The 13,286-nt window shown below is 47.0% G+C and overlaps 1 protein-coding gene across 1 annotated transcript; it reads left to right on the forward strand.

Annotated features, from left to right (window-relative positions):
* Window positions 1-11,153: 11,153 nt before the first annotated feature.
* On the forward strand, window positions 11,154-12,236 carry LOC146187832 (uncharacterized). The gene has a single exon (XM_084604928.1). The coding sequence runs from the start codon at window positions 11,166-11,168 to the stop codon at window positions 12,234-12,236; it is 1,071 nt and encodes a 356-aa protein (XP_084461054.1). The 5' UTR covers window positions 11,154-11,165.
* Window positions 12,237-13,286: the final 1,050 nt, after the last annotated feature.

Raw genomic sequence — 13,286 nt, forward strand, 5'->3', positions numbered from 1 at the left:
TGGAACCCCGAATGCGCGTCGATGCGAGAGAAAAAGGAGGCCCCGGCAAGCTCAGCATCAATGTCATCTCGCTAGGCATTTGATAATGTTCTCGCTTTAGGCACTCGTTAATTCGTCTGGGGTTATTACATATGCGCAGTTTCCCATACTTTTTTCTTGCTGGTACAAATGGACTCACCCAATCAGTGGGTTCGGAGACTTTGGCCATGATGCCAGCCCCGTCCATCCGATCCAACTCTTCTCATAGGACTCGCGCAACGCCAAGGGCACCCGTCTCACCGGCTGGACTACCGGTATTGCATCCTCGCGCCGAACCATGTGGTAAGGGCGTGCTAGGGAGCCGATGCCCTGAAACAACTCGGGAAATTCCTTAACTACTTGGTCAGTGGTGATCATGTGCACAGTGTTCACAGAACGCGACAACAGACCAAACACTTCACTTGCAGACAGTCCCAATATGGCCTGGTTGCCCCTTTTTACAATGAACAAGTCGAAGTACCCACTTTGGTCGTTCACAACCACTTGGAGCGTAGCCACGCCGATGTGCTTTATAACGTCACCAGTGTATGAGCGGAGGACGGAGGGGCTCGCTCTTAAACCAGACTTTGCTTTGAGCCTTTGAAAAACGGAGTAAGGCAATAAATTCGCTTGCGAGCCTGTGTCTACTTTCAGAGACATTACTTGGGAAGCCACTCTCGCGTGAATAACCCAATCAGCTCTGTTGCCTAAGCAGACGTCGAGTATTTCAAAACCTTCCTGCTCGCCGCGTACTTCACTTATTTGAGACACGTTTTTGCAACAAGCCGAAAAATGGTTAGCGTCACGGCACCGGAAGCATGTTTTGCCGAACGCTGGGCATCTCCCGCGTTCGTGGACACAGTTGCACTTGGAGCATTTGAACTGCCGGCGTGTTTTTATACGAGCAACTTCCTGTTCTCGCTGAGCCTCGTCCTGCTCTGAACATTCTGAAACAGGCTGAAAAGTTGCCTTGCTGGCGCGTTTCAATTCGTGCTACTTGCTTCTCCGCTTGAGCCCATGTATTGTTTTGTTCGGCGCATATCTCTTTCAGCCTTGCAAATTTCCTCCGCCCTCAGCAAAGTAAGGTCCTTAACTTTCAGCATCTTTTCGCGCAATTTCGGATTATTTGTGCCAAAGACAACCTGGTCCCTGACCATGGAGTCACTCAAGGTTCCAAAATTGCAGCTTCGTGCAAGTCTCAAGTCCCGTGAAAAGCGTTCGAAGGGTTCGCCCTCAGCTTGCGTTCTTGAACGAAAGACATAGCGTTCGTACACTTCGTTTTGCTGCTCTTTGCAGTATTCCTCGAACTTCTTTGTAACAGTTTGATAATCTTCCTTGCTTTCGTTCTCCGAAAACAAAAAGTTGTTGAATACCTCTAGGGCGTCTTCCCCGGCTACGGTGAGCAGCAGTGCGGTTTTGGCTCCTTCCGTCCGTGGTTCTTTCGTCGACTCAGTGGCCTGCAGGAACAGCTCGAACCGCTGCTTGAAGAGGCTCCAGTACTTCGCGGTGCTAGCGGACAGCACCAGATGCTGCGGTGGCTTCACTAAATCCATCGTGCAGTGCACAGTGACACCACCGCTTCGATCAGCGCGCTACTGCATACGACGCAGTAAGGCAGCCAAGCACATCGTAAATCAGTGAGCGTTCAGTGAAAAAAAAAAAAATATATCTATATATATATATATTTATGTGTGTGTGTGTGTGTGTGTGTGTGTGTGTGTGTGTGTGTGTGTGTGTGTGTGTGTGTGTGTGTGTGTGTGTGTGTGTGTGTGTGTGTGTGTGTGTGTGTGTGTGTGTGTGTGTGTGTGTGTGTGTGTGTGTGTGTGTGTGTGTGTGTGCGCGTGCGCTAGCATCTTGTGCGCCGTGAGCATACGTCTTGTGGCGAAATGATGAGTTGTGCGCGTGATCACGCCTGTGTCATGTCTATGGTCATCGGTGGCTTTAAGGGAAGGCTGTGCTCTCTACATGCCTCCATTTTACTGTCTCCGTACTGTAAAAGACCAGTGATCAGCGCAAATTTTTGTCCCTGGATGGTGTTTGTGTTCACAAAGCATTTGGGCTGCGAATGGCGTGAATTGCAGTAATATTCGCGCTGCAATTAACGCACAATGGGCAAGAAAGGTTTTATGAAATTGGATGTGAGGAAAAGGCAGGAAGAGACACGCATAGACCATGTTTTCACTAGTGGCTGCTATTGCAGTATTCTGTTTTATTTCTTTATTTTTGCAATGTGCACCACAGATGTGCTAGTCTTTTTTTTCCTCGTTTTAGTATAGATATCTTCTTTGTATGAAGATTGGGAAGGACTCAACCTTGCTATTATCTTACTAAGAATATCTGGCTGCGCAGGCCATGCTGCCATTGGAAACTGACCCTGGCAACTTTTAAAGCTAGGGCACTAGCTAATGAAGCTGAACACCTTCTTCAGCAAACGGAAGAACCGGACGTGGACATGGAAAAGCCCTAATGGGGAGACTAAAATGAAATTGACTTCATAATATGTTCTAACCCCGCCATTGTGCAGTACGTAGAGGTAATCTGGAAGGTGTGATGCTGTTACCACAGGATAGTAAGGTCTCGAATTAGTCTGAATCTGAAAAGGGAACGAAACAAATTAGTAAGAAAGAAGTTCATCAACATAATTGCTGTGAGGGGAAGGACAGAAGAGGTCAGGATCTCCCTACATAATAGATATTTAGCTCTAACCGAAGATGACGACATTAGCCTAAAAGCAATGAACAATAATTTCAGAGATATCATTTCTGAGTGCGCTGTAGGAGTAAGCGGTAGGATAGTTAGAGAGGATACCGGTAAGCTGTCTATGGAGACGAAGGATTTGATTAAGAAACGGCAAAGTATGAAAGTTTCCAATCCAACAGACCAGATAGAATTGGCAGAGATATCAAAGCTAATCAATAAGCGCAAAGTGGCCGATATAAGGAAGTATAACATGAAGAAAATCGAGCCTGCTGTAAAGAACGGGAGAAGCCTTAAAGCGATGAAGAAGAAATTGGGCATAGGCAAAAATCGCTAAGAGGCAAGGCGGGCAATGTCATCACGAATATGGACAAGATAGTCAAAGGAGCTGAGGAGTTCTATACAGATCTCTACAGTAGCCAACTAAGTCACGACAATAATGAGATTGGAGGTAGGGAAATGCAGCCAGTGACGAAGGACGAAATTAAGTAAGCATTAGAAACTATGAAAAGGGGGAAAGTAGCTGGAGGGGATCAGGTTGTTGAAGTATAGATTTGTTGAAGGACGGGGGGGGGGGGGGATATCGTGCTAGAAAAACTCGCCACCCTGTATACGCAATGTCTGGTGTCATCGATGATACCAAAACCATGGATGAACGAAAACGTTATCTTAATTCATAAGAAAGGTTACGCTAAGGACATGAAAAATCACAGACCAATTAACTTACTGTCTGTTACGTATAGGGTATTTACCAAAGTAATCGCTAATAGAATCAGGGCAACTTTAGACTGCAACCAAGCAAAAGATCAAGCAGGTTTTCGGAAAGGATACTCTACTATCGATCATATTCATACCATCAACCAGGTGATAGAAAAATACTCGGAGTATAACCAACCCTTATACATAGCATTCATTGATTACGAAAAAGCATTTGACTCAGTTGAAAGCTCGGCGGTGATGCAGGCATTGCGAAATCAGGGGGTAGACGAGCCGTACGTGAAAGTGCTGGAAGATATATACAGAGGGTGCACAGAAACCATAGTTCTGCATAAAGAAAGTAACAAAATTTCTATAAAGAAAGGTGTTAGGCAAGGAGACAGAATCTCCCCAGTAGTATTCACAGTTTGCTTAGAAGAAGTATTCAGATACTTAAAATGGGAGCAGTTAGGGATAAGAGTATAGGGAGAATGCCTCAGTAATCTGCGATTCGCTAATTACATTGCCTTGCTAAGTAACTCAGGGGACGAATTCCAAAGTATGATTGATGACCTAGACAGGAAAAATAAAACAGTAGGCTTGAAACTCAATATGCAGGAGACTAAGGTAACGTTCAATAGCCTCGGAAAGCAATAGAAGTTTACGTTAGGTAGCGAAGCACTGGAAGCAGTAGACGAATATATCTGTTTAGGACAGGTAGTAACCGCAGATCTGGGCCATGTAAGGGAAATAACAAGGAGAATAAGACTGGTATGGAGCACATTTGGCAAGCACTCCCCAATTATGACTAGCAGTTTACCGGTATTGCTCAAGAAGAAAGTATACAAGAGTTGCATCTTACCTGTATTTACCTATGGGGCTGAAACATGGAGGGTAACCAAGAGAGTTCTACTTAAGTTGAGGACAACCCAGAAGGCTATGGAACGAAAAATGGTATGGGTAACATTGAGATAGGACGCATGCAGAGTGGGTCAGAGAAATAACTAAAGTTACTGACATTCTAATTGAAATCAAGAAGAAGAAATGCGCATGGGCAGGACATGTAGCGCGAAGAAAGGATAACCGATGGTCGCTTAGGGCAACAAACCGGATTCCATGGGAAGGAAAGCGTTGCAGGGGGCGGCATGAAGTTAGGTGAGCGGATGAGATTAGAAGTTCGGAGGGGTCAAGTGGATGCAGCTCGCACAGGACCAGGTTAATTGGATGAATATGGGAGAGGATTTCGCCCTGCAGTGGGTATAGTCAGGCGGAGTATGATGATGATGATCTATTATCTTTGTTTTTGCTGGCCGTATTTTTACCTTTTGACATATTAGTATTTGCGGTATGGTGTTTTATCTCCAGAAAACCGTAGTTTGATAGCTAACTAGGGTTATATTCATTATCTGTGTTTGATGTTCATTAAAAATAATAAGCTTGATGGTCAGGACGTTTTGTGTGGCACATGTCCTCAAAAATAGGAATAGCTGTCTGGTGATTTAGTGGTGCTCCACATTTTTGAACAGGGCATACACATAAAACATGAAGTGCTTAAGCGATTCTTAGTGAGCGGTGTCAATGACAGGACTTGTTGCCCCCGTGGCTGGAATACCAAGCACTCATGGATTAATTGTAGTCGTAACAAGTTATTTTTGTCATTTCTAATCAATTGCAGTTACAGGTCGTCGGTACACATGTGGGTCATGACAAGTCATAGCCTCTATTATTCAATATCACTATCATTTTTTCTTTCATCTGTCCTGATATGGCGGACACTTCCCAATGACGGGTCCTCCACTCACCTACTGAAATTTAACACACCGACTATGTCTTTTATCAAGCACCCAATAAGTTCTGTTACGCCTTGATCCGCTCAGATCGTGATGGGCGAGGAGGTGGTGTAGCCCTTGCAATAAAGCAAGGCTTTCATTTCCAAAAAGATAGTGGTATACCAAATCATGAAAGTGTGTGGTGCACTATTAACGTTCAGGGCAACTTGGTACTAGTTGGCGGTATATATAGACCACCGAATGCACCCCTTGATTATCTTCTTGAGATACACGACTTCCTGCATAGCAAAGTTAACGCTCGCACAAAACTCATCCTAACAGGCGATTTCAATTTACCACGTATCGAATGGACAAACTTAGCAATTGGTAGGAACGAAATTTCAAACTGTGAAAAGCTCCTGGATATAATGCTTAGTTTTTTGCTATCTCAGGTAGTAAATGAACCAACGCGCCTCCAAGGACAAGCTATTTCCGTATTTTATCTAGACTTTGTATCTAGTTTTCTCTGTCTTTAAGGTAACGTGGAAGACGGAATTTCTGACCATAAATTGCTTTTTCTTACTTTTCCTCACCTGCGCCACAACGCTGACCGTAATGACAGCAACTCTTCAATCACTATCAAAGACTACAGCAGGGCAGATGATGTAGGCATCATAGATTACCTAGAAACAATTCTCGATAGTTTTTCTTGTACAGATTCCTGCAGTGTAAACAACTTGTGGCTACAGGTAAAAAGCGTAATAACACAATGCGAAAAAAAAATTTGTACCTACGAGGATGCAACGAACAAAACGAAAAACCCCGTGGATTACACGCACCGCCATTCATCTGAAGCGAAGATTACAGCAAATGCGTAGAAGGAAGGGAAATCGCACTCAGATATGCGAACTGGCGAGCAAACTAAAATTGGAAATTAAAATCGCGAGGGGATGCGTTATTTTCGACAACTTCATCTAATTTTATCACTAGCGATCCAGGAAAGTTCTGGCGGTATTTATCGAACCCTGAACCTCGTTTATCACGAATGGAAATAGATGGTGCGGTAGTCACAGACCCTCTCGTTATCGCAAATTCTTTCAATCAATATTTTCAATCTGTCTCTGCTCGCGAGCTTGCCACGAGTGCTATCACAAGCGAGCCACAATCACTGATGCCAGATATTGAGATTTCCGAGACTTGTATTGTTACCTTGCCTTTCAAGATTGACATTAAAAAGACCCCTGGTTCAGATAACATCTCAAATACATTTCTGAAGCGATACGCGGAGCCGTTGGCTCCGTTTTTGCACAAAATGTTTACACTTTCTCTTGAAACCGGTTCTCTTCCTTCCGATTGGCTATGTGCAAAGGTTATTCCGGTTCATAAAAGCGACAGCAGACTGTCTGTAGACATGTATAGGCCCATCTCACTAACTAGCTGCTGCTGCAAGCTAATGGAGCACATCGTCAATAAATCCATCACGAAGTATTTGGAAGAAAATAACCTAATTTACACTAGACAACGCGGTTTTAGAAAAGGACTGTCAACGGTTACCCAGCTGCTGGAAATAACTCATGATTTTGCTCAAGTGATTGATTCTCAGCTTCAAGCAGATGCTATACTGATTGACTTGAGGAAAGCATTTGATCGTGTCCTACATTCCAAATTAATAGAGAAGCTTCGTGCCATAGGCATTAACCCAAAAGTAGTAACCTGGATAGCCTCTTATCTCACAGGTCGTATGCAGTACGTGGAAGTAAACAACGCACAATCAGAACGAATAAGTGTTTCTTCCGGGGTCCCACAAGGATCCGTCTTGAGACCGATCATATTCTTCATATATATTAATGATATTCATGCTTGCGCCGAAGCTGGGGTGACAATAAGGCTCTTCGCTGACGACTGCGTTCATTACACTGCGGTACGTACACGGGATGACCAATTAAATTTAAATTCTTCTGTAAATAGTAATGCCAAATGGTGTAAATCATGGGGAATGGAAATTAATATTGACAAAACTTCCTCCATCACAATTACACGTAAAAAAGCGCCTCTTGTATACCCTTACAGTTTATCAGGATGTAACATAGTGAGGGTTGATACGGTTTAATATTTAGGCATCACATTTACCCATAAACTAAGCTGGGACACTCATATAAATACCACGTGTGCAAAAGCATTCAAACAACTTGGATTTCTTCGTAAAAAAACTGTCAGCAGCTCCTTGTCATGTAAAGCTAACAGCCTATAATACCCTCATAAGGCCCATCCTTGAGTACGGTAGCATTATTTGGAGCCCTCATCAATCATACCTATGCCAAAAATTAGACAAAATTCAAAATAAGGCCCTTCGTTTTATTTTCTCCAGCTACTCACGCCACGATAGTGTATCATCCATGCGAACTAAAGCGGGTATTCCTACCCTTTCTTGTCGGCCACGAGTAGCTTCCATGAAATTTCTATACCTTCTTTATAACGGTGGAATCAAAATTGATACAGATCACTACATCAAGGCATCATATCATCGTTCGAAGAGGATAAATCATAGGAAGTGCATCAGACCCATCCCAGCTCGATGCGACGCATACGAATTTTCATTTTTTCCTTCAGCTATTGAAGAATGGAATAGGCTGCCACATGAATGTATGGGCGATATCTGCCTTGATATTTTTCTTAAAAACGTTGAGTCATATTTTGAGAAGCAAATGGTGTAAACAAAAAATTGTTCCTAAAATGTCTAGTTATTCACTGCGAGGGTTCAGTTTAGGATTTTATCTTATTAGTACCTATTGTCTAACGTGTTCTTTTATTGTGTCGCTTCGCGGTTCTTTACAGTGCTTCGTATGCGACAAATTGAATGCCCGTTACAGTGTTGCAGTGCGTATGTTTTCCATTTTTTGTGTGTTTCTGATGTTTTTCATTTTGTATAATGGTCCTATCAGTTCACCCACTCCTGTAAGAGCCTAGCAAGGCTTACAGTATGCTTAAATAAATAAATTAAATAAATAAACATGATTGTTTTTGTTTACAGGCTTTAAGTTGTCAAGTTTTAAGCAAGTTTTAAGTTGTCAAGTTAAGTTGTCAAGTTTTAAGCAATGCCATAGTCGGAATGTGCACAAGCTTACTGCGTCTTTTTTTTAACATGAACTGAGATCGCACAGTACACGGCCAGATTTGTGTTTATTCATCATCTAAATGCAGACACCAAGGCCAGATTCGAAGTAAGGTTCTCCGAATCTAACAGTCAAGTTCCGTAAACTGGGCCACTGTGTTCTGCTCAGACAACATGAGTACGCACAAGCCGCCGAGCTGCAAGCTTTGATGTGAATGATGTAATTTTGGGACTAGGAACAACAAAAGGGCTTGATAATTAGAAATTATGGGGGCTGGTAACCAGGCAACTAACCAAGGTAACAGTTTATTCTGCAAGAGGAAATTACTGAAGAAAAATTATTCTTGAAAAAAAAGCTCGACATAAACAACAGGCATGCAAATGCTTGCTAGGCACTGCCCTTATTAGACAGTGACCAACTAGCATGAGCCTCTTGCTGCTGGCTGAAGACATTTTGCATGCACTTGCACAATGACAAAGTCAAAGATGTTCATAGAATGGCTGAAAAAAGAAGCATGCAGTGGATTGAAATCAGTGAACACAAAGAGTCTAATAATAACTGTCAGCATTTCGAAACTAGGACCACTGAATAGGAATGTTGCATGTTTATTTAAGTTTGTACTAGTGTATTTAATACGAATTGCATTGCAATACTCTAAACGCTACACAGGTACCTCTTGAAAGATTCAGTGCACTATGCATCACATTGTGAAATACGAAACAGCAATGTCTTTGCACACATTGGTGGGTATGTTCCCCCCCCCCCCCCCTATTCTTTTCCTGAAATTTCATTTAAACCCAGCCAAACAGCCCGTGAAAATTGTAGCATCCCCTCTACTTCCAAGTAATAGGTTAACCATTGTCAATACAAGCTGATAGTGCACATGCAGTTGAAGAATCACAATGTTCGGATATGAGCAAGGACAAAGAACATACTTTCATTAACGCTATTTAACATCCCTAATGAAATCAGGTACGAAGGAGAGTGCATAAATACGTCGACAACCATTTATTGGTGCTGGGTATTGTGACAACGACCTCCTTTGCCTGCTGCATTCATTAAAGGTATTGACAGCACTGAAAACCTCGTGCTTGGAGGCTTTGTTGGAGGCTTTCACTTAACAACAAAAGCAAATATTAGGATGCTAGATAAGTGACGACATTGCACTTATAGAGCTGACGTGACGAATAGTATGCAATTTTGTTCTCATGTACAAATATCAAGTTATTTTTTGCCGAAATATTTAAATTTCTGTAACCAGGAAAGTCACCTGTGGGTGAACAAAATGCTTTCAAACTTGGCATATTGCAATCATTACATTCAATTGTAGCCCTTTGTGATTCACACAAGTATTTCAATGATTACCATTTGGAAGTGAAGTGCGGCATAGCACAACCACAAGGAATTGTGTACAGACAATTATACCACGATACAGAATCTTAGCAAAATAGCCTGTTGTGCACACTGTTTCCATGCCACCAACCTAAAGAAAAACTAAGCAATTTAAAAAGATTGAGCCTTAAAGGGTTGAATGTTGAAGGATTGTAGTTTTTAATATGAAATATTGTGATGCTAATATCTGAAGACGCGTGAGCCAACGGCTGTGGGATTCGGGCTTGCTGCGGCTGCCCTTTGCGCGGCCTCCGCCCGCTTCCCAGTTGTTCTCCACGTTCCCTTTCTCCCGCCTGAGGCGGCGGAGAGGGGCTCGGACGACTTGTCACTGTCGTTTGGGCCACAGCTCCGCCCTGGCGTCCCAGTGGCTGTTCTCATTGGCGCCTTTTGGCGGGAACACGGCACCGCTTCGAGGGCCGCGCTCGCGCGACCCTCCGAGCGGGGCCCAGGGAGAGACCCCTCCGAGACATCGTAAGGTGCGTACGCTACTGTTCTTGTCTGCCGGCCTTTGTCCGCGCAGACCAGTGTGTACTCAAGTTCGTCTGCTCCGGGTCGTACCTGAGAGCGCAACTCGAGCCTGTCGATCGTGATCCAACGATCCGAGACAGGCGTACCTTGCGGTGGTTGCCTACTCTCTCTCAAAGGGACCCTCTGGTCACTGCAAGAGAGAGATCACAGCACGCCCTTGCATGCTTGCGGCGCGCACTCCGTGTCACTTGTGCGTTTGTATATTGTGTATGTGTGTGTGTGTGTGTGTGCCGCTGGAGGATGGCGTTTCAATAAACGTCTCCTTCGTGAACTTGGAGGTTGGTGTCCTTGCAGCGAAGTTCTCTCCTCCCGGTGGAGGTTGAATGCGCGCTGCGGTGTTTCAGTGTGCGCGTGGTAATGGCTGATCGGGGCTTCGGCTCGCGCGACGCTCGAACCCGCGGTGGTTGGTGGCTTATGTCCACGTAGGAAACCACAACTGGCGCCCAACGTGAATTGTCCTGGCTCTTTGAGTTGGACTGCACATCGGCCGAGCCGGTCGCCTTGACGATCAAGCTCTTGCACCATGTCGGCCGCCCCCTGCGGGGCACACGGCAGCGAATCTGAAACGCGATATATGTCGGCTCCTTACGCAGTCGTAGCGTCTTTTGATCCGTTGGATGCTGTTCCTCTAAACAGCCAAACACAGTGGCTGGCCGCCGGCCCCATTGGGCTATATGGCAATGCCGCGAGTAACGTTGATCACTCGGCTCCCATTGGAGCTTTCTCCGGACCACCCTGTGGTGGGACCGCTACACAGATACCTCCGCTGTATCAGTTTTCCGCCCATGGTGGAAGCAGTTCGCGCAATGCCGTCGCTACCGGCAGCTACGCGCAACAGCAGCCGTGCCCCGCTAGCAGTCAGTTTTGCTCGGTGAACGGGGAGGCGTCGGCCGGACTCCCTGCGGAAACCGCGCCGCTCATCGAACTGGAGGACCGTTTGCCTTCTTTGTTCATGCAACCCGCCCAAACCTCCTCTGAGGGAAGGACGCAGGCGCTGCTCACAAGCGCTGCCCAGATGATTCAGTCGCTAACAGGGGCGGTTGAGGCGCTTTCGGCCGCGCCGAAGTTGTCTCACCCCGCGGTCATGTTGCCCATGCCGACGTACCGCGGCTATGATGATCCTCTCAGTGCCCGGGATTTCATTGATTCCCTCGCCCATTACCAGAGAGCTATGGGTTTCCCTGATGAGGTTGTGCTTGCACGCATCATCCCCGCAGCGCTGACTGACACGGCAGCTAGGTGGTACCGGCTTTCCGGCAACCGAGCAGCGACTGTCGAGGAGTTCCGTGCAGCATTCATGCGCGAATTCCTGCCCGCTGACTATGAGCGTAGGATGCGGCGAGAGCTGGAGCTCCGCACACAGGCCCCGGACGAGTCGCTCCAGGAGTTTGTGCGGGCGATGGAAGACCTTTTCTTAATTGCTGAGCCAACAGCCTCAAACGAGGAACGCGTCGAAAGAATGATCAGGCAGGCACATGCGACTTTTTCGGCATACCTGCGCGGCGGCCGATTCCGAGATCTAGGGGAGCTGGCCGCCGAGGCAAAGCGCATTCAAGGCGACATCCTCGCCGCGCGTGCCTATCGCCCGCCACCGCCGGCAAGCGAGGCCCTTGAGCCACGCTGCGCATGGAGAGGGGCCATGACCCTTCCTCACCGGCGTGAACCCGCACAAACTGCCTTTGCAGCCGTTGGCGGGCGAAACGACGCTTGGGAGCTGAGCGAAAGAGCTCTGGATCCTTATTCGTACGGAAGACGAGCAGCCTGCGCTGCACAGTTTTCTTACTCGCGTGCCGAAGGACGCCATACGACCAAAAGCACAGCGGAGGGAGATGCTCGCAAAAACCGGCCCTTGTTCGGTGGGGCAGCGAGCGGACCCAGGCAGGGAGAAGCGCCTTTGTCACGCGGCCAAGCTCGCGGGGGTGTGCGTTGTTTCCGTTGCCAAGAGAGGGGACACTTAGCAAGAGAATGCCCCGTAGCCAGGCCTTCTGCGAGGCAGGAAAACGGCGACGGGGGTCGGATTTAAAGAGACAGCCAGCCCAAGCTTTGCTAATTCCCTCTGCGTACAGGGTAAGCTGCCTCGGTGGTGCGCCCGCGCCGTTTATTTCGGTCACCCTTGCTGGCCGCGTATTTCCGGCGTTACTGGATACAGGAGCCAGCGCCTCCTTTTTCAGTGAACAGGTGTTGTCCCACTTTCAAAAGCACTCTGTGCGCTTGCGGGATTGCCGTTCGACATTTAACCTCGCGAAAGGCGTGGCCCATTCGGCTGGCGCCGCGAGGCTGACTGTCAGATGGGGAGAGCGAGCGAGACGCACGCGTTTCATTAATCTCCCTGGGCTCAGTGTGCCCATGATTCTCGGAAGGGACTTTCTCCTGAAAACCGGGATCGTGGTGGACATTGCGAATGGCGGCTATCGCGAAGGACCGTTTTCCCAGCTGAAGCCGTTCATTAGCCCCCCGGCGTCGGTATCTGCCTATGCAGTCGAGACGTTCGGAGAGTGCCACGCTCAGCGATCGGGGCCCTGCCCTTGTGTCGAGCGTTAGCCGTTCACACCCCCATGTGGGAGCGAGCGGCGCGGTACGACGACGCACCCCATCCACTGGCCGCCTCTGCGGTAACTTTGGATGAGACACAGAAGGCTCGGTTGACAGCACTTTTGCGTCAGTACGAGGAGCTCTTCACCGATCAACCTGGCTGTACCACTTTAGTGAGCCACGCGATCAACACCGGAGAAGCGCTTCCGTTGAAGTGCAATCCCAGACCCGTCAGCCTTGCGAAGAGGCAGGTGATTGATGGGTTGTTGGATGAGATGCTATCGTCGGACATTATCCGTCGCTCGTCCAGCGCCTGGGCGTCTCCGGTGGTGTTGGTGCCCAAAAAGGATGGCAGCCATCGCTTGTGTGTGGATTATCGCCGTCTGAATGCGCTGACTCGCAAGGATGCCTATCCGCTCCCAACGATCAGATCAATCGTAGGAAGCCTAGGCAGTGCGCGGTATTTTACCACGCTAGATGCCTCCAAAGGTTACCTACAGGTGCAGATGGATGACACTGACCGGCCTAAGACCGCGTTCAC

Source organism: Amblyomma maculatum, chromosome 5 (assembly GCF_055883805.1).
Source record: "Amblyomma maculatum isolate TAMU_Amacu chromosome 5, ASM5588380v1, whole genome shotgun sequence".
Taxonomy (NCBI): domain Eukaryota; kingdom Metazoa; phylum Arthropoda; class Arachnida; order Ixodida; family Ixodidae; genus Amblyomma; species Amblyomma maculatum.